Below are 23155 nucleotides of genomic sequence, written 5' to 3' on the forward strand. Positions count from 1 at the left end.
GATTCTGACACAATAATATGGTAAATATTGCCATTTCTGCTTTAATTTTTCAGGGTTTTCTAATTGTATCTTTGATTACATCAAATTAAACGATTTTGTATCAGTTTTACAACGATAGTTTGCAATATTAAGCTGCTAAAAAGATCTAAATGTAGGTGAAACAACTTCTTCATGTCATGCTGCGGCCATTGTGAATATTTTTAACGATCTACATTATGACCCATAAAAACAAAAACAAACCAGAAACTTTACTTTCTGTACTTTCTAAATACGTGAGTCACAATGACGTTTTTAAGATTCAATGTGTTGCTACATGCTATAAATTACCAGTGAATGGGCAAAAGTAGTTGTGGTATTGTTTTTAATTGACAGGTAAACTTTGCAAAATGTGATAAAAAAGAGAAACTATTAAGCGTTCATCAAGACCTAATTTTGTATGTTTAATTTATTGAATTCATGTGCCTTTTTGATCTTATATAAACAATTTATGCACTCGTCTATTGTAACCACTGCCCCACTTGAGACCCTTTCATAGCTCTTGCGGCCCATCCCCTCCACACACACATTTTAATATCCATCCCCTCCCCCTACACAATCTAGTTTAAACACCAGCTTCACAAATCCAACTCGAATACTTTTAATAGTGAATGCCCTTATGAGAATAAGTTTTAAGTAATTCCATCAACCAAGTGCATAGTGCATCTTTTAAGTAACTTAATATTGTTATTCTATGCGATAGGTTTGAGATGGGGATGATGACAGACCAGCCAGCCAAACTTAAACTGGAGCAGACATCATGCGGTAATTTTATAGTTTTCACAACTTCTTTATGAAAATGAATCCAAACAGAAGCATTGTTTGAGCAGATTTGATTTTTTTTAGTTTATCTTTTCTGTTTGTTTCATTCATAAATGACTTTGTTTATGCCAGCTATTAATTATTTCCGGTCGCGGCCATGAGATTATGTCATTTTCTAATGAAACAACAACCCTTGCGTGTTTGTCAATTTTTCTATTTTGTTTGCCTCTTTTTGAGCATTAAATAAAGAACTCATTATATAAGCAGTTAAACAAAACTTAACATATCAACAAGGCAAATAGGATTGAAAGTGTGTCAGTAACATCAAGGTTTTTTACCTTTCCCTCAATACTTCTAAATACATTTCAACATTTTTTAAAACACTAATGTATTGGTTGTAACTTTTTTTATAGCCACCTGATTGCAGAAGCTCTAAAGAACTTTGATGGACACAAATGCAGTTCAAGATAGTTCTTTCTGGAATTCCATACAACCTCCAGGGAATGAAAAATGTCTTCAAGTAAGAATAGATTCTAAGCAAGTGCATTTCTGACTCCTATAAAATGCTTCTTTGTTGTCAATTACCTTGGATAATTAAAAACTAATTTCATATATTCAAACATAAAATATTTCATCATTTTTTCTTGATCTTTGAATCCATAAAATTACGCATTGTGACTATATCAAATTTTTGACTACATATATACTTTTGTATGCCTCAAATGATTGTTAACTTGCATACATGTACTTTCGCAGAAGTAGTTAGTAATTTTATTCTGTTAAAAACGTTGCACTTATTTTGTTTGCAGGTCTTGATATGCCAGCAGCCTGAAGTGGTCAAACCATCTGAAACTTGAGCTTTATGCTCTTTGCATCAATATTGAAGTGAATACAGCACAGAATCCCATATTTAAAAATAATTCAGATGTTATTCACCACTTGTTTTGTGTAAATAATACAAAATTTGACGTTTACAGCAAATATGCAATAATTGAGCAACACATAGATAATTGCAAAACTCTGTTCTGTTAATGTTGTGCCAAATTTAGCATTTTAAACAAGAAACTATCAGTTTTTGCTTGTTTGTTCATTTTCTGTTGTTGCATGATTTTTTAAGAAGCAATCAGTTCAGATATAGCAGTTATAGTTTTTTTGACTGTCAATGTATCAAAAATCACTATTTTTATATTATTGAATTGATATGTTGAATAGTTAAGATCCAGCTGTCAGTACAAAAAAAAACATTGATTGTGGTTCTGAGAACACTATTTTTTTTTGATAATTTGACACTGTACATAATGCAAGCATTTTTTTCAGATAAATCTATATAACTTAATGGAAGATAACTGTAATATCAATTTGTGCATGTTAGTATTAATATGTGAATACATTAATAGCCTTATGATGCCATTCTGTATAAAAAATATAATATAATCACTTTAATTGTTCTAATTATTTTCAAATAAAAGTGGTTTTGGAATGAAAATTTGGGTTTGCTCTATTTGATGGTACACTCAACAAATACATATGAAATATGGTTTAGGAAGCTTAGCTGACAGTTATTCACTGTGTTCTTATGTTGGTGTGTTCCAACAATACCACAGACGTGATTGGTTTTTTGCACATGCTATATAGGCGCTAAATTTATAATATATTTTCAGCTCTGTTGAATGTTGATTGTAATTGCAATTTATCATTTCTTTTTAGATCACCCTGTAGGTTCAAATATTATTTGATGGTTACAAGTCATTTGTTTGAAATAACATCTTGAAAAGTTTAAACTCATTTAATATAGTGGGTCTTTAAAAAAGTCCCATGACATAGAAAATTTTAACATTGTTTTATTCATACAATTTTATTTCCCACCAGATGCAAAAAAAACAACAACCTTTTTATCAAAAAGGAAGACAAAAAGGCCACTGTGGGTGGTCTGTAAAAATTTCATTTGTACATGCATATTTAACTGTTAAAGGTCTAAAATAGATCTTTTTTGTGTATACCTGATTTTAGCAAAGCTGCTTTAAAAAATAATTAATTGGATTTTAGATAATTTTGATAATAATGACACAAATTATTTTAATTGAAAGCATCGTTTAGATAGTTATGTATGAAAGTAGTATTTGTAGTTGCACTTAAAATCTAAACAACACATATGTTCATCATTTACAGTCTGCAACTTTCTTTTTTTGGGAGAGGTGTATGTTTTTGTAACAATCAAATAAGAATATATTATTTATTCTCACTAAGGTGTTTTGCAGACAATTAGCCGGAGCTTCTTGTACAATAAATAATTCAACAATGTTTTTGGTTAGAGAGTTTTGCTTGATTATTAATAGTCAATAAGTAAATATTTTGCCATGTTTTACCATCATATTTAGATTGATTTTTGCCTATTTAATTACAGTGAAAGCTAAACCCATGATTGCAGTATACTCTAGTGCAACATTATTGTATGTGATCATTTTATTTATTTTCTGTGTAAAAAAATATTCAAATGTGTTTTTGTACTTGATCTTAAATGCAAAGTAGCTTTATTTAACTTAAATAAGAATAACAACTTAAACATATATACTATATGTAGTTATGCATTGTATATACTGTATATACTTTTATTGTAGATGGTTGTGTATATACTAAATAAATTGCTAACAGAAACAAAACTACTTGTTATTTAAACAGTTTCATTAACGTACACACGTTTCCCTTTTAACTAGTATGTTTCACTTAGTCATAAAGTAAACTTTAAAGTGGCACTCTTATTTAAAATACATACACATGTATAAAAAACATGTAATTTGTCTGATAAACATTTAACTACTTACTAAAAATGCATTTATAGACAATAGTTATTATTGATAACAAGACTGTTATCGTTAATTTAATAGCAGAAAGCGTTTAGAAGTTCGTTTAGAATATGTACATAAAATCTCATAATGAATTTCATGTATATGTGTGTTTTCAAATGCAAAATTGTAGTTTTTTTACTAATCGTTAAACATCGCAAACATATAAAGTAATGCTTTAAATTCAAGCTGTGATTATTTAACAAACATGTTGTTTTGAAGTGTAAAAGAAAACTAGACTAAGACCTTGTTGTAAAAAAAGATCGTCTGTATAACATTTTAATTTCAATCAAACTCGTAATTGTTTGCAGTGAAACATATTGTCATTTTTAACAGATTCATAAGACAACCAGATAAAACAATATAATAATAGAACAGTTAATTGCAAAAAAATATGATCGGTGTAAGTTTTTAGCTTCGATCGAATGGTTAAATATTAGTTTTTTTATTAATACTTGGAAATAAGGATTTGCTAATATATGTCGCTTTTATACCTAATAATGTTTTCTTCGTTTGTTCCCAGTTTTTGTACAATGAGGTTTTTTGTTAGGAAACCCTATGGTCACACCGTTTTAATCCTTTAATCTCAAAGGCAGACTGTGTGAGATGCATCTTATTTTTGAAAAGTTTTGCATTAGGTGCTCTGATTTGTATTTCGTCTGCAGATAAATGTAAGTTAGTTTTTGTATTATTATTAAGTTTTCTCAAGTTAATGCATACATTTATAAGATTTACCGTTTTTATCTAAAATTGTTATGACAAGAGCTAGGTTTGTGCACGTAAACTGGTTTAAACCCCAAGTAAATATACATTAAACTGATCGTTCCAAGGCGGTACCTAACAATACTTGATAAACTTTACTAGTTATTTTTATATATAGTATGTATGCACTGTGCTGTTTGTGGATTTTTGTGCTGTTATTCCATGTTTCTTGTTTATGATTTTCTTTTGTGTTTTCTATGTATTTGATATGTTGCATATTTGGAATATAGTCTCTTATTATATTGATATATGTTAAATGAATACAGGCCATTCATCGCTTAGAACAACAGGCTGGGTCAAATTTACTTGTGAAGACAATATACGATACTGCATAGTTCATATTGATGAAGGAATCGTAAACAGATAAATCATTCAACTCGATTTGATGTCCATCAGCTTTAGAATAGTTTCTTCTTGTCTGAAACAAACGCATTCACAACATATTATTATTTGATATTTGAGATAATTTTATCCGATTGGCCTAGGTACCTTATTTTGCATCAATCAGTAGTGCCATGGTAACTGTTTTATTGGGAATGTATATGTATAGAGATATAAATCAACACGGCCATATTATATTTCGAGATTATATAAAATTTAAATTATATCAATTTGTTATCAACAATATATGATCTTTGTTTTACTCCTAATACATATATATAAATAGTTTTTGCTCCGGCATAATTTATCTAGTTAAAGTGTTGTCTTTATTTGGCCTCTGTGAACTATTACGTCAAATTATATCTAAACTCAATTATTTTGTTTCATACTTTATTGACTCCAAGTCTCCTAGATAAGGCCCAGATAATAATTATGTCTCTTATCGATACTGTTCAGAATAAGAGGGAGGTAATCAATGTAATTAATTTTCAGGAGGCACCTAAATTATCTTGCTACTTAACGTAACCTTTTTCATATTCCATATAATGCTTGCTTAACAACGGCGTGTTGTTCGGGTGTCACGTTGTGGTAAACACTTAAATAGCATTGCAATATATATCAGTTATCATTGACTTGGCCCTGAATGAAATAGAAATGCTACTCTACTGTCACTTGTTGGCTTATTTCGTTATCCAGTTGCAATTATGTCTTTATAGCAATGCTTCCTAAAGATACTCGACGAAATAAAACTACTCCAAAATAGCATTTCGAACAGCTAGGCAAGATTGAAAATATATATTTTCGTGTCTATTAATTTGTCTTTGATTCGAGCTGTTGCTTCCTATCAAGAATGGAAAGATTTCCTCGTATTAAGGCACAGAAGTGATGTTAATTTAAAACAAAGCACGTAACTTAATGAGTGTGAACATACAACCTTTTCGAATCCAGGTCTGATATAATTCTTCGTTGCTCTCTGTAAAATATATAAATTATTTATCTCTGACCAACCAAATATATTAAATCCTAAATGAATTTACAAAACTTTCCTGTTTATTTGCTATTTGTTAAATATGTTCAAAGCTATATTATTTAGTCCTCTTTGTACTCTCTTAATTTACCTTATCGTTCATCAATGAATCGGTTATTAAGTTCACGCTATTTTGGTGTCAAAAAAGGAATTATTGTCAACTCATGAATCTCAAAATTCAGAATCAGCCAGCAAAAGTGTCGGAAAAAAAGTTGAAGTATCAAAGGTTTGTTATTAAAATAAGTGTAAATATGCATGAGTCAATTAAAATTATTAGAACTAAGCATAAGAGGCGTCACAAAGGGGGCATGCTGCGCGCATTCTCCCCCTTAAAATATTTAAAGTGAACATGTAATGTCAATATGGCAAAAAAAGTGTTTGCATACTTCAAACAAACAATGCATACTATAAACAATTTAAAAATCGTGTAATATATTCGCTCACCTTAATTTTTCTCCGAGTTCTTCCACAGCCTTTTCTTTAGATCTGAGAATGGAAATACCCCAAAATACCATTTACCCTGTTATCAGACTTATATGCAAGCGACAAAATGTTAAATGTTTAAAAAAATAATAATTTTGATTTAAGTGCTGATGGAATAGACCAAACAGGAGAAACACAACCCTACTGAAATATTATTATTAACGTAAACAAAAAATACTCACTCAATTGTTGCGTGCAATGCTTTTAACTGCTGTCGTGCTTCTCCTAATTTGTTTTTCTTTTCTGCCAGAGTAACTCGGACATCATGATTGCTGTTCCTGAAATAAATAATAATTATGTCTCACTCATGATGTATTATAACGACCTCCCCGTTAAGAGTTAGCACCGTTATTTTTTCGAGTGTGAAACATGTTTTTATTTAAAAATAAGAACAAAACGAGTAATCAATCTTTTAAAATCGACAATATATAGACATTTTTTAAAACAATTGTAACTGCAGGAACAGACCAAGGTGCTGAAATTCAATATACTATTTACAGTCAAATTTTACGTTTTGACTGGATTGTGATCACTCTTTCTATAAATTTTGAAATACGATTTGTATCGAAATATTCAGGTTTAAATGAATACATACAATCATTTCTCTTCTGCAAAGACAATTGATAACGATATAATATAATTAACATGAAAAACACAGACATACTCTTTTATTATTGAACATGATTTATTTTAACAATCATATCCATACCTTAGCTCAGTACACTCCGCCGTCGGTACTTTGATGGTATTTTTTAGCCTACTTTCATTTTCCCTAAAACAAACAGGAAATAAAACGGTTTGGTATTTCGAGAACAAATTAGCTTTAATGAAATGTTCACAACTCAGGTTTTCAGTGGATTTGTGGATTACAATATGTTTACTTTACTTAAAAGCTTATCATGATTGTTTTACTCAACAGCTTACAATGATTTTTGTATTCAGCGGCTAACTATGATTTTTAACTCAACTGCTAAATATGATTTGAGGTTCAATTATTAAAATGTGAGTGGTTCTAATTCTTATTGACACATTTGAAACATTTGTTTGTGTTATTTAATTTTGATTTTGTATAAACGGCATTTACACTTTTCATGCAATTTTATTGCCACTCCTTTAAATCAGGATAGTGAAAATAAAAATATTTTGATTTTCATAAAAAAGTACCTATCTTTTCGTATTTCTTCTTCCCGTCTTCTTATCTTCTCCAAAAGCTGTGCTTTCTCACGTTTATGAGCCTTAATCTCTTTATCCAGTTCCTGTTTTAGTCTGTCAGAATAAGACATACAATAACGCAAAACAACCAGATATTCCACAATAATATATTGATTCCAATGCACGATATGCGTGTAAGGACGCTTGACATAGCAAAACATGTGACATACTACAATACTCGTTTATGAGTCTCTGTTAAGCAACACATACTTTCAAACACTTTGCCGGTTAATTATATGTGTATACATTTTTCAATTCCACTACATTTCTCCGAAGTTTAAAATGAGCTTCAAAATAACACAAATGGTAAAAATAGATTTGACCTACGAGTACATGACTATATTTCATGTTAAAATGAAGCATTTGTAGCACGTAATTAACATAAGACGCTTTGTTTTAACCATTTGCTGGTCAGCATTCAGGTGGTAATAAAAAGTCAAGCTGTTTCAAGTTGTTGGTCAGACAATTTACATTGTAACCAACGCCAAACGGGTACTCTACTGGCCTTAAAATACAGATGTCTACAACTGGTCAATATATAGCATAAATTCGTTCGCAAACCATTAGGTAATGAAGGGTTTCAATTGAAAACATCTACTAACCGTAAGACAAAAGGGGTTATAATCAACCACAACCCAACGTATGTGGACAAAGTGTTCAAGATACTGTTATCTTAAACTTTGATCTTTGACCTAGTGATCTTAACATGCCTTCAAAATTTCAAAATTATGACCGTGTAAAAAGAAATAACAGTATACCTTCGATGTGCTTGTACTTGCTGATCAACTTCTTCATACAGGTCTGTCCGTTCTTCCTCATGCGTTCTGAAGTTATGTAATGATGGTAATATATCATAAGCATGTGTTTTAAATTCCAGAGACAGTAAACAACCCGTTTTCCAGGTTGTCGAATTAGCCCTTGTCGACGTTGACTGTTAAAATATATGACTTGTATTACTTTAAAAATCGGACCCCAGACTATCGAACACGATAAGCTAAAAAGAGAACCGTCAAGTATATCATTTAAAAGTGGGTTGAATACAAGGTCATAATTTTGAAATTTTGAAGGCATAGTGAAGGACATTAAATGATTAGTATTGAATGTATTTGTCATGCCAAGCATTTGAGAATGACAAATAATAAGCTTTAAGATGCGCGATTTAAAGCTAGAGTACATAATAGCTAATGCTCTTTGTTATTGTGTGTTTAGATTTTTCAAATGATCAGAATAATACTAATATTTATGTATATTTCACTGCTTTAGTTGCAATTTTGCAACATTATTCTTGACGTATGTTAACATGTATTTATATAAGTCTGTCGTACGATTATTGCGGACAGAATTGACCTGAGTTGGTTTCGAAGAGCTTTTAAAGTTGCTTAGTAGTGCTAACATATTCTTTGTGCAACTGTGATATGTGAAAAAGGTCAGTGCTGGCGAAGTCAAATCGTGCGGTAATGTTTCGACAGACGAAGAATGAAATAATAGTTGTAGGACTACTCGCTTCAGTAGGTCAAAACTATCTAAGTCTGGGAATGTATAATTTCCCAAACCTTTGTACCATTTCCTTCTCCAAAAGTTCCATAGTAAACCTAAAACAAATTACTATTTGGTTTTATTATTTTCTTTTATGACTTCGTATTTATATAATTTATGACATTTCATTTAATACTTTGCCAATTGCATTCTTCAGTGATGAATACTATGGATAAGTGCAGTTTTATGATGTTTATGAAACAATAGTCGGGTACCTTAACTTGTTAACTATCAAATTGATGTTGCTGTTGTTATTGTTGTTGTAATTGATGCTGCACTTGCTGCGGTTCTTGTTGTTTTTGATAATGATGATTTATTATAAAAAGGTGATCTAAACACAGTCAACATTATAAAAATGATAACCTTTTTGGTCTTTAAAAAGATGCTATCACGCTTAAAGGATTAACATTAATGTAAAAAACACAGTAAGTGAAATTATAATAAATGAAGGGTAATGTTATTGCTAAGTTCAATTGAATCATTAAAAGACCACAAATATAAAAGCACAGGGTTTGAATGCAATACACTTGAATTTGATTGTGGCGAAGTTTTAAACTTGGCCCCTAACCCTTACACTGGATTTTGAGAGATACAAACACATTTTAAACTCTCTTGTAACTTTAATTTGTTCCAATATTTACAAACACATATATATATATTGTTATTAAAGTATTTCAAGAAAGGAAATAATAATCCAACTATATTTTGTATATTTTATATAAAGATGTTCCTAATATCAAATCCAATTTGATAAATCTTTGATCAAATCTTGTAAGTTACGTCCAAAAAGTCCAAATACGATAAAGAAATTCATTCATGTACTGGTATCCTTATGAAAATAGATGTTCGTTTATTAAAGAATATGACATGCATACCTTCCAAATTCAAATACATAAGGTAAAGGTTTATTGATGGCAATTTGACTTTAGCATCTGACATACATTGCCTATAGTTATCATTATTATAAATTGGCATATCGGCACAAGATACATACACAACCAATTTCTACGTCAATCGAAATACCTTGATCAAAAGCCTTTATTTGCAATCATTAGGTTGAAATGCAGTGCCAATAACGAAATTATAAACTTGTACATGCAACGCACGAAGCGGTTCAATCACTTTTCTTGCGAACTCAATCAATGAACAAGCAATGATTTACATATTAACCTATTACATAATTGAAATAATGTTTGATTAAATGTAGTTTTATATACAACTTATCATATTGTCAGTCGAACGAATATAGCGGACAAAAAGGACTAAAGATGGTTTGAGAAAGCTGGGTTTGAACGTTGTTAATTATTGTAGCATATGAACTATGTTTTGTGCGACTTTGATGTGTGAAACTGGTCAGTGCATTCGAAGACAAATTGAACGATATTGCTACGGAAATGTTAATAAAATAAGTATATTTTTTTGAGAAAGAGATGGTTTAAATTTACACACCTTGTTATTTCCTCTTCTTTTTCCGAAAGTTCCATAGTTAAACTGAAACAAATTATACTATTCTTGTAGTATCTTCATTTATGACTTCTTAAATAAATTTATTAATAGCTAAGGATAGTAAATTTATGAAACCATATTCCATTAAACTATCAAATTGTATTTGTTCTTATGTTGCGGATTTTACGGCTGTTGGTCTGTTTGTTGTTGTTATTAATTACAATATCTTGTAATACCATAATATAAACACAACCTGAATTTGCGTTCTTATTTTTAAATCTACATTTAAAACGAAAATCTAGCATTAGACACATAAACAACGCCAATTTCCACTTACCTCTGGTTCACAACATCCAACCTTTTAACACTCTCTTCCAACCTGAAGGGACAGGTGTCATCTTACTAGATAGTATATAAACCTTCTTAACTAAAAATGATGTTTGTTAAATATTTTTGAATATCATTTACTATAACGTTGCACAGAAATGACAGTGATTTTTTTTTTATTTCAGCAATATTTTTCAATATAGCGAACAAAGGGACTAAAGTTGGTTTGAGAGAGCTGGGTTTAAACGTTGTTAATTATTGCAAACTTATGAACTATGTTTTGTGCGACTTTGATGTGTGAAACTGGTCAGTGCTGTCGAAGACAAATTGAACGATATTGATACGGAAATGTTAATAAAATCAGTAGATTTTTTTTCTAAAACAAATATGGTTTAAATCCACAAACCTTTTTATTTCCTCTTCTTTTTCCGAAAGTTCCATAGTTAAACTGAAACAAATTTTAATATTATTATATTATTTTCATTTATGACTTCGCTATTATTTAGGACATTTTTCTTGAATAATTTTACATACAACAGCTTGAAGGATTTTATTGATAACTATTAAGGAGAGTAAATTTATGAAAGCATAACTATCATTTTTGTTTGTTTATGTTACGAATATTACGGCTGTTGGTCTTGTTGATGTTGTTATTTATTACAATTCCTTGTAATACCATAATATAAACACAACCGGAATGTGCATTCTCATTTATAAATCTACATTTAAAACAAAAATCTAGCATTAAAAACATAAACAACGCCAATTTTCACTTACCTCTGGTTCACAACATCCATCCTTTTGTACTTTCTTAATATAAATATAATTGTATAAGACTTCTGTTCTTAAGGCCATTATAACTAGACTGCACCAACATGGGTGTGTAAAGGCCACGGGAAGATCGGAAAACAATGCAATATCTTGCTTTATTTGGATGATCAAAATATAATACACATGCGTTTTTGAGGAGATGAGAAGGTAATGAAAAAGGCGTATATAGGACTGATGGGATGACAAGAAGGAAAATGCAATGGACGATTCAAGATAAGATTCGTTGATCAGGAGTTAATGCAAGAGGCTTGTATATGCGATGACCAAATCATATTTAAAAGGTCAAAAGAAGTTTCAGAATATAATGCAATATTAATGTCTAGCGGGGAAGAGGTAATAAGAAGATAAAATCAAGTAGCGCGTACAAAGATGAGATAAAGTGACCAGGGGAGTTTATGCAGAAAGCGTGTCAATGGGCAATGGCGATTTACTATATTAAAATGTTACTTAATATAGTAATATGAATAAAGTTAATGAGATATTCGTGTCTGGGTTAGACTGATTTTCCAGACGATTGAGCAATATGTATGCCTAGAGGAAAATAGATGATTAAAAGATAATATGGTAAGCGTATTAAGTAGAGATAATATGGTCAGATAATATCAGCTATTTCAGAGTCAACGGGAGACATGCTAATCAGAATATGTGATGGACACGTTTCAATGAGATTGGATCATCCGAAGAAGCCTCACCAATCTGATATAAGGCACACAGATCAAAGCCCAAATATATGACTCACAAACAGCTGATGGAAGGCACACATATCAAAGCCCAACTATATGAATCACACACAGCTGATGAAAGACACGCGGATCAAAGCCCTAGTACACGTCCCACCATGCAGGTGATGAAAGACACAAGGATCAAAACCTAACTACATGCCTCACCATTCAGCTGACGAAAGGCACACAGATCAAAGCCCAGCTGCTAGCTTCACCATACAGCTGATGAAAGGCACATGGATCAAAGCCATACTACATGACTCACCATAGAGCTGAAGAAAGAAACATGGATCAAAGCCTAACCGCATGCTTCACCATACAGCTAATGAAAGGCACACGGAACAAAGCCCTACTACATGCTTCACCATAAAGCTGATGGAAAGGACACGGATCAAAGCCCAACTACATGCCTCACCATACCGTTGATGAAAGACACAAGGATCAAAGCCCAACTACATGCCTCACAACACAGCAGATAAAAGACAAACGGATCAAAGCCTAACTACATGCCTCACCATAAAGCTGATAAAAGGCACAAAGATCAAAGCCATACTACGTGTCTCAATATACAGCTGATAAAAGGAACACGGAACAAAGCCCAACCATTTGCCTCACTATACAGCTGATGAAAGGCACACGGATCAAAGCCAAACCACTTGCCTCACTATACAGCTGATGAAAGACACACAGATTAAAGCCTAACTACATGTCTCAACATACAGCTGATGACAGGCAAATATATCAAAGCCCAACTACATGTCTCAACATACAGCTGATAAATCAAAGCCTAACTGCATGCATCACCATACAGTTGACGAAAGACACACGAAACAAAGCCAAACCAATTGCATCACCATACAGCTGACAAAAGGCCCACGGATCAAAGCCAAACCACTTGGCTCACTACACAGCTGATATAAGGCACACGGAACAAAGCCTAACTACATGTCTCAACATACATCTAATAAAAGGCACACGGATCAAAGTCCATCTACATGCCTCACCATACAGCTGATTAAAGGCACACAGATCAAAGCCCAACTACATGAATCACAATAGAGCTGATGAAAGGCACACGGATCAAAGCTTTACTACATGTCTCAATATACAGCTTAAGAAAGACACATGTATCAAAACCCTACTACATGCCTCACCATACAGCTGATAAAAGAAACATGGATCAAAGACTAACTACATGACTCACTATTCAGTTGATGATAAGCACACGGATCAAAGCCCAACTACATAATTCACAATACCGTTAATGAAAGGAACACGGAACATATACCAACTACATGCTTCACCAAACACCTGTTGGAAAACACACGAAACAAAGACCAACTACATGCCTCACCATACAGCAAATGAAAAGCACACGGATCAAAGCCTGACTTAATGCCTCAACATTCAGCTGATAAAAGGAACACTGATAACAGACAAACCACTTGACTCACTATAGAGCTGATGGAAGGCACACGGAACAAAACCTAACTTCCTACCTCACCATACAGGTAATAAAAGGCACACGGATCAAAGCCCAACTACATGCCTCATCATACAGCTGATGAAAGGCACACGGATCATAGCCCAACTGCTAGGCTCACAATACAGCTGATGAATGACACACGGATCAAAGCCCAACTGCATGCCACCCCATAGAGCTGATGAAAGAAACATGGATCAAAGCCTAACCACATGCTTCACAATACAGTTAATGAAAGGCACAAACAAAGCCCTACTGCGTGCTTCACCATACAGCTGATGGAAAGGACAAGGATCAAAGCCCAGCTACATGCCACACAACACAGCAGATGAAAGGCAAATGGATCAAAGCCTAGCTACATGCCTCACCATAAAGCTGATAAAAGGCACAAAGATCAAAGCCATACTACGTGTCAATATACAGCTGATAAAAGGAACACGGAACAAAGCCATAACCACTTGCCTCACTATACAGTTGATGAAAGGCACACGGATCAAAGCCAAACCACTTGCCTCACAATACAGCTGATGAAAGACACACGGATCAAAGCCTTACTACATGTCTCAACATACAGCTGATGACAGGCAAATTTATCAAAGCCCAACTACATGTCTCAACATACAGCTGATAAAAAAATCAAAGCCCAACTACATGCTTCACCATACAGTTGACGAAAGACACACGGAACAAAGTCAAACCAATTCCATCTCAATACAGCTGATGAAAGGCACACGGATCAAGGCCAAACCACTTGGCTCACTATACAGCTGATGGAAGGCACACAGAACAAAGCCTAACTACATGCCTCAACATACAGCTAATAAAAGGCACACTGATCAAAGCCCATCTACATGCCTTACCATACAACTGATGAAAGGCACACAGATCAAAGTCCAACTACATGTCTCAATATACAGCTGATGAAAGACACACGGATCAAAGCCCTACTTCATGCCTCACCATACAGCTGATGAAAAAAACATGGATCAAAGCCTAGCTACATGCCTCACCATACAGCCGATGAGAGGCACACGGATCAAAGCCCAACTACATTTTTCACCATACTGTTAATGAAAGGCACACGGAAGAAATACCTACTTCATGCTTCACCAAACAGCTAAGAGAAAGCAGACGGATCAAAGACCAACTACATGCCTCACCATACAGCTGATGAAAAGCACACGGACCAAAACCTCACTTAATGCCTCAGCATTCAGCTGATGATACGCACACGGTTCAAAGCCCAACTACATGCCTCACTATACAGCAGATGAAAGGCACACGGATCAAAGACCAACTACATGCCTCACTATACAGCAGATGAAAGGCACACGGATCAAAGCCCACCTAGATGCCTCACTATACAGCAGATGAAAGGCACACGGATCAAAGCCCAACTACATGCCTAACAATACAGCTGATGACAGTCACACGGATCAAAACCCAGCTGCATGCCTCATCATACAGCTGATAAAAGGAACACGGATCAAAATCCAACTGCATGTCTCACCATACCATTGATTAAAGGCACTCGGATCAAAGCCCAACTGTAAGCCTCACTGTACAGCAGATGAAAACACACGGATTAAAGCCCAACTACATTCCTCACAATACAGCTGATAAAAGGCCAAAGGATCAAAGCCCTTCTACATGCCTCACCATTCAGCTGATGAAAGGCACACGGATCAAAGCCCAACTACATGCCTAATTGTACAGCTGATGAAAGACACACGGGTCAAAACCCAAATACATGTCTCATAATACATCTGATAAAAGGCAAACGGATCAAAGCCTAACTACATGCCTCACCATACAGGTGATGAAAGGCAAAATATCAAAGCCTAACTACATGCATCACCATACAGCTGATAACAGGCACATAGATCAAAACCCAACTGCACGCCTCACCAATCAGCTGATGAAAGGTTTACGGATCAAAGCCTAACTATACGTCTCACCATACAGCTGATGAAAGACACACGGATCAAAGCCTAACTTCATGTCTCAACATATATCTGTTAAAGGATAACGGATCAAAACCCAAATACCTGCATCACCAAAAAGCTAATGAAAGAAACACGGATCAAAGCCCGACCACTTGCCTCACCATAGAGCTGTTGGCAGTCACACGCATCAAAACCCAACTGCATGCCTCACCAAACAGCTAATTAAAGGCACACGTATCAAAGCCCAACTACATGCCTCACCATACAGCTGATGAAAGGCACATGGATCAAAGCCCAACTACATGCCTCAATATACAGCTGATGAAAGGCACACGGATCAAAGCCCTACTACATGCCTAACCATACAACTGAAAAAAGGCACACGGATCAAAGCCCAACTACATGCCTCACCATACAGCCCATGAAAGACACACTGATCAAAGCCCTACCACTTGCCTCGCCATAGAGCTGATGACTATCACACGGATCAAAACCCAACTGCATGCCTTAGCATACAGCTGATAAAAGTAACACGGATCAAAGAATAACTCCATGTCTTACCCTTAAGCTGATGATAAGCACACGGATCAAAGCCCAACCACAGGCCTCACCATACAGCTGAAGAAAAACACACATATCAAAGCCTAACTACATGTCTCAATATACAGCTGATGAAAGGCACACGGATCAAAGCCCAACCACATGCCTCACCATACTGCTGATGATAAGAACACGAATCAAACCCTAACTACATGCCTCACCATACAGCTGATGAAAGGCACACGGATCAAAGCCTAACTACATGTCTCAATATACAGCTGATGAAAGACACACGGATCAAAGCCTAATTACATGCCTCAACATTCAGCTGATGATAAGAACACGGATCAAAGCCCAACTACATGCTTCAACATACCGTTAATGAAAGGCACACGGAACAAAGCCTAACTGAATGCCTCAGTGTACAGCTGATGAAAGACACACGGATCAAAGCCCAACTACATGCCTCACAACACAGCATATAAAGGGTAAATGGATCAAAGCCTATCTACATGCCTCACCATACAGCTGATGACAGGCCCATGGATCGAAGCCTAACTACATGCCTCACCATATAGCTGATGAAATGCACATGGATCAAAGACCTACTATGTGTCTCACAATACAGCTCATAAAAATGAACACGGAACAGAGCCCAACTGCATGCATCAACTTTCAGCTGATGAAAGGCACACGGATCAAAGCCAAACCACTTGCCTCACTATACAGCTGACGAAAGACACACATATCAAAGCCTAACTACATGTCTCAACATACAGCTGACGAAAGACACACGGATCAAAGCCAAACCACTTGCATCACCATACAGATGATGAAAGGCACACGGATCAAAGCCAGACCACTTGGCTCACTATACAGCTGATGGAAGGCACACGGAATAAAGCCTAACTACATGCCTCACCATACAGCTAATAAAATGCACACGGATCAAAGCCCATCTGCATGCCTCACAATACAGCTGATGAAAGGCACACAGATTAAAGCCCAACTACATGCCTCACCATACAGCTGATGAAAGGCACATGGATCAAAGCCTAACTACATGTATCAATATACAGCTGATGAAAGACACACGGATCAAAGCCTAACTACATGCAACTCCATTCAGATGATGATAAGAACACGGATCAAAGCCCAACTACATACTTCAACATACCGTTTATGAAAGACACACAGAACAAAGCCCTACTACATGCTTCACCATACGGCTGGTGAAAAGGACACGGATCAAAGCCCAATTACATGCCTCACCATAAATCTGATGAAAAGCACTCAGATCAAAGCCTAACTTTATGCCTCACCATTCAGTTGATGATAAGCACACGAATCAAAGCCCAACTACATGCCTCACCATACCTTTGATGAAAGGCACACATATTAATGCCCAACTTCATGCCTCACCATACAGCAGATAAAAGGTAAACGGATCAAAGCCTAACTACATGCTTCACCATACAGCTGATGAAATGCACACGGATCAAAGCCCTACTTCGTGTCTCACCATACAGGTGATGAAAGGCACACGGATCAAAGCCTAACTACATGTCTCAATATACAGCTGATAAAAGGAACATTGATCAAAGCCTAACTACATGCATCACCATACAACTGAGGAAAGGCAAACGGATCAAAGCCTAAAATCAAACTACATGCCTCACTGTAAAGCTGATGAAAGGAACACGAATCCAAGCACAACCACTTGCCTCATCAAACAGCTGATGAAGGACAAGCGGATCAAAGCGAACTACATGCCTCACAATACAGCTGATGAAAGGCACACGGATCAATGCCCAACTACAAGCCTCAGAATACAGCTAATGAGAGAAACACGGATCAAAACAACTACATGCCCCACAATACCGTTGATTAAAGATACACGGAACAAAGCCCAACCACTTGCCTAACCATACAGCTAATGGAAGGCAATCGGATTAAGGCCCTTTTAGATTTCTACCCATACAGCTGACCACACACACACGGTTGAAAGCCTACTACATGCCTTACCATTCAGTTGATGAAAGGCACACGTACCAAAGCCTTACTACATGTCTTACCTTACCATATACCCTGATGGAAGACAAACGGATCAAAGCCTAACTACATGCCTCAACATTCAGCTGATGATTGGCACACGGATGAAAGCCCAACTACATGCTTCATCATGCAGTTGATGAAGAAGAAGCGGATCAAAGCGAACTACATGCCTCACAATACAAAGGCACACTGATCAATGCCCAACTACATGCCTCACATTACATCTGATGAATGGCACACGGATCAAAGCCAAACTAAATGTCTCAACATACAGCTCATGATAGGCACACGGATCAAAGCCCTGCTACATGCCTCACCATATAGCTGATGAACGGCACACGGTTCAAAGCCCAACAATATGCCTCACCATACAGCTAATGAAAGGCACACGGATCAAAGCCAAACTACATGTCTCAACATACAGCTCATTGAAGGCACACGGATCAAAGCCCTACTACATGCCTCACCGTACAGCTGATGAACGGCAACCGGATCAAAGCCCTACTACATGCCTCGCCGTACTGCAGATGAAAGGCACACGGGTAAAAGTCTACCGACATGCATCACCATTCAGCTGATGAAAAACACACGTATCAAAGCCTAACTACATGCCTTACCATACAGCTGATGAAAGGCACACGGAACAAAGCCTAACTACATGCCTCACCATACAGGTGATGAAAGGCACACGGATCAAAGCCTAGCTACATGCCTCACCATATAGCTCATGAAAGGCTCACGGATTAAAGCCCAACTTTATGCTTCACCCTACAGCTGTTGAAAGGCACACGTATCAACGCCTACTTATACGTTCAAACCTTCAGCTGCATTGCACATACTTGGACTGTTTATATGTGAAGGTTCATTGTACAAAATCACTTGTGAATTCACCAAACATGTTACTTTCACTCTTGTTCTTGTTTCTGTACTTTGCCTCCAAGCTATTTATGTTTATTTTAAATTGACCACATGATATAAATACGTTCGTGTATATAGGACGGAAACCTTGTTTTTTCCATTGACAACTACGTGTCCTTTTCCATAAGACAACTATTTTTTTAAATTGTGTGATTATGCTATGTTTTAAAGTAGCAAAGTATTTACAAATACAGCACAGAACGTAATGAATTTTGTTTCTGCAATGTAGATACTATTTTGAAGCATACGTCAATGGGGTGATTAATAATAAAGGGCACATACGAGTTTTTGTTTAGACAAAAATGAAATATTTCGGAATATGTTTGTGTGTTAATGAAAAATATAAAAGGAAACAAATATATGATGAACAACGTCAAAGATGAATTTCCTATGAGTCTGCATCGCTTGTACACAGTAGTTGTCGTTTGTGACATGACATGCTTGCTACCGCTTTCATCAGATAATGAAAGAAAAGTGCCTACCTTTCTGTATATTCCTTATTCCTAGAAGATGAATCATGTGACCGATAACGAAGGAAAACAAACCATGTTCCAACGCCAACCAGGACACAAATAAATAAAGTGGTAGGGTCGAGATATTGCACTGGATCCATTCTGAATAAAAAACATAAATATATGTAATTACGTCCGATAATTATTGAACCCAATGACAACCAAAGCGAGTCTATTGTTAGGCCGCCTAGTTCAGATCCCACCGTTTTGAATTCAATTGTCAAAAACATTTTTTATTGCACAACAATTGGCATTTTCTGATGCATATGAAAACAATGATACTAAATCGCAAATTTTACTAAGCTGTAGAATTTATGTAGCATCACGTACAGAAATAAATCAGGCGCGTGTTTCAATTTGAAGTCCACAAATCAACGACATTATCTAAACATATGCCAACATAGCATTAACAAATGCCAATAAGTTTAGGTTTTCTTCAACTACATTTTTACAACTCATGCAATGCAAATTTCAACATGATTAACACATATTTCATTTACAAACAAATGCAATACAATGTGATCAGTAATATTTAGCTTTCATTTAAAAATAAATGTTTTCGGATCATTCATCGTTTACATTTCAACCTTTATAACCATTGTTATTTTTCAACGTCATTGACGCTTATATTATACTAAAACTATTACAGTTCCAGTTTCAATATTATTTACTTATAATTTATGAAACCTCGCAATATTGATGCAAATGTTTTACTAAAAATACTGCAATGCAAATCAATATATGTACACATCATTCATGCAAAAACTCATGAAATTCAGACGTATATTGTATACATAAGCTAATGCAATGCATGTTTGTTTATCTTTAATGTTCCAAGTTTGCCTTCTTATTCAGAACGTTTGTATACAATATTTAGGCGAAAAGCTACAGAAACAAGCTCAGTAACAAAAAGTTTAAACATTAACCCGGTGTAATTGCACTGGGTAAACGCCAAAGACAAAGAACAAAAAAGAAACATGGAAGCACAGCACAAAACTCCACAAGCAGCAGAGTGCATACATACTTTATATATAGAAACTAGGTATCTTTATCAAGGATTGTAAGGCTGCATTTCTTAAAATTGCTTACGTTTTGTTGCAGAGAGTAATATACATTATTGAATTAGGAACAATAGAGCTCATAAAATATGTCCAAGACTTGAAAAAGGTTACTTATGCCTATTAATTGCTTCTTTTACAAATTGGCGTTGTCTAGTTCAATACTATAGGGTCTTAATAACAATTCCTTTTTTAGAAGCATGGCCGTTTGGTTAACTATAAAAGACAGCTCGCTCGATATAATTAATACAGCCAACGCAGAGTGACAAAGATAACAAAGAAAACACTTTGCAAGTGGCAAATATATATTTCGCCCGATATCCTTTAGGCCTATCATTACATCAGGCCTAATTGCTTTACTGTACTTGTTAATTTGAAGAGCAACCTTAGAGGCTATCAACGTACTTGATCTTGAAACTATTAACCCTTTAATCTCAAGACTACGATTGTTTTAACAAGCCTAGGGTTTGCTCAAATGACATCTTATGAAGTTTTTGTAATGAATCAATAAGGTTGGTTCTTCAAAGATTGGAACAGATTGGACATGAATCACCAATAGCGCGTGCAAATATCCGATCGAAACGGTTTTTTGAACAATTAAACACTTGTTTTAAAACAAAATAAAAAGCCAACAATTGCACATATAATGATAATGCAGTTTCGGTACCCCGTTTGGTATACACAGCATTCTAGTTTATTAATATTTGCTCCACGGTCAGGCAAGCAAAACGCTGACAATTTCGAAAAGGTTAATAGTCTATATCACCATTTCCCAAATGGTGTAAAAGCGTACATATGCCTTTACCCTTATCCGGACCTACTCGGCGTATTAAATTTATTTGATATGTATGTTACCATATATAGTAACAATAAATAGTAACAAAAATGATGCATTTTTTGAGGTCAATATGCGGCTTCTTGAAGCATTATGCGATAGCGGCCGTCGCGTGCTAGGTCTTATTTTTCCATAATGAGCGAGTGAATACACGCACGTGCAAAAACACGTCATCAGTTGTCAGTATCATCAAAATAGCGTCGGAGCGGCGGATGGAAAAGTTAAAGCGAACAAAATAACATTTAAATATACGTTGAATTAGTTGGCTCTAATAAAAATACGGCGACGGTTTCGAAAACCACTAATTATAAACCACAACAACACTAATTTAACAATTAACCTTCATGTTTTATGTTACAAGTATTGGACATTCATAAAGGAACTAAAAGTAATCGTTCAATGAAAAATAAAAACTGAACTCAAATGAAACATTCTCTTCATTCAGTAGTTCATAAAGTATGTCAAAAAAAAAACATGTCACCATGTAGGCTTGTCGAATTGTCGAGTTGACGAGTTACAATACAAAGAACAAATGTATTAATTACGAAAGTCGTCTTGTTCACTTATTAACTGGATATGTTGCCATAAGTTTTGTCGCTTCGTTAAGCACGTTATGTATTTTTTTTGAAATCGAGCCTGCATGTTCCACTTTGTCAATATTCATTTAATAAGTGTACAAGTCGATATAACTTTGAAACAAGTCGTGTAATCATTTGTTAATTCGACTTATAGCTGATTATCACATACCCAGTATATGTTACATAATTTCGAACTTGCATATTTAATGAAAATGGATTGATAATGCAAATTTAGCATAAGTATATGTATTTGAAGGTAACGAGGATAATTATTTTTTTCTGTGTTAAAGGCTTATTTTTATGCACCGAACAAGCACCGAAGGCTATATTTCACGGGTGGCATAGCAAGGAGTAAAACATTTACTTTCTATTGTTCAAGGTAAATTATAATGAAATCATACGCTGAAACAGAGATTTGTTTTTATTATTTGCCATAAAAAGGATATTAAATGAAAGGTAATTGTAGTCGTTAAGAACAGTGAACCAAATTCTACTCTTAAGTAGCGTCATATCGTAAATACTGTCGTTGAAATTGTGCCCCACCCGCGTACGCGATGAGGTTTGATTTGAATATGAAAGCGGTCTAAAACCTCAGAATATTAAAAACTATTAAATTGCTTAAAACAATAACATTTCATTCTGTAAATCTCTATAACAATCGGAGAGCATGAACTTAGCCTAAAAATGTATCCATCAATATACACATGTTTTGTTCAGGATAACTATTAGCAGATGCTATTAAAATCGAGTATCTTATTGGAATAGACTCGATCCGTACTGATCTAGATAGTCCAGTAAAAATGTCATTTGTATTTTAAGGCTATGTTGAATTGAATTCACTGTTCGTTTTTCAACTCTTGAA

At 34.9% G+C, this 23155-nt stretch overlaps 1 protein-coding gene across 8 annotated transcripts in view; it reads right to left on the minus strand.

The window, feature by feature from the left end:
- LOC128222186 (centrosome-associated protein CEP250-like) overlaps positions 1-23155 on the minus strand; it is a 54719-nt gene that overhangs the window by 14471 nt on the left and 17093 nt on the right. For 6 of the 8 annotated variants that reach the window (XM_052931074.1, XM_052931075.1, XM_052931076.1 and 3 more), the window contains exons 3-12: positions 19793-19924; positions 11222-11263; positions 10826-10867; positions 10492-10533; positions 8265-8330; positions 7459-7560; positions 7004-7066; positions 6477-6572; positions 6256-6297; positions 5719-5757 (exon numbers count right to left, since the gene is read on the minus strand). In XM_052931074.1, the coding sequence (XP_052787034.1) occupies positions 5719-5757; positions 6256-6297; positions 6477-6572; positions 7004-7066; positions 7459-7560; positions 8265-8330; positions 10492-10533; positions 10826-10867; positions 11222-11263; positions 19793-19923 (665 nt within the window). In that variant the 5' untranslated portion in view covers position 19924. Of the gene's footprint in view, positions 1-4352; positions 4822-5718; positions 5758-6255; positions 6298-6476; positions 6573-7003; positions 7067-7458; positions 7561-8264; positions 8331-10491; positions 10534-10825; positions 10868-11221; positions 11264-19792; positions 19925-23155 lie in introns of those variants that run through there. The other 2 variants (XM_052931082.1, XM_052931078.1) reach the window with 2 other exon arrangements.

This window comes from Mya arenaria, chromosome 16 (assembly GCF_026914265.1).
Source record: "Mya arenaria isolate MELC-2E11 chromosome 16, ASM2691426v1".
Lineage (NCBI taxonomy): Eukaryota > Metazoa > Mollusca > Bivalvia > Myida > Myidae > Mya > Mya arenaria.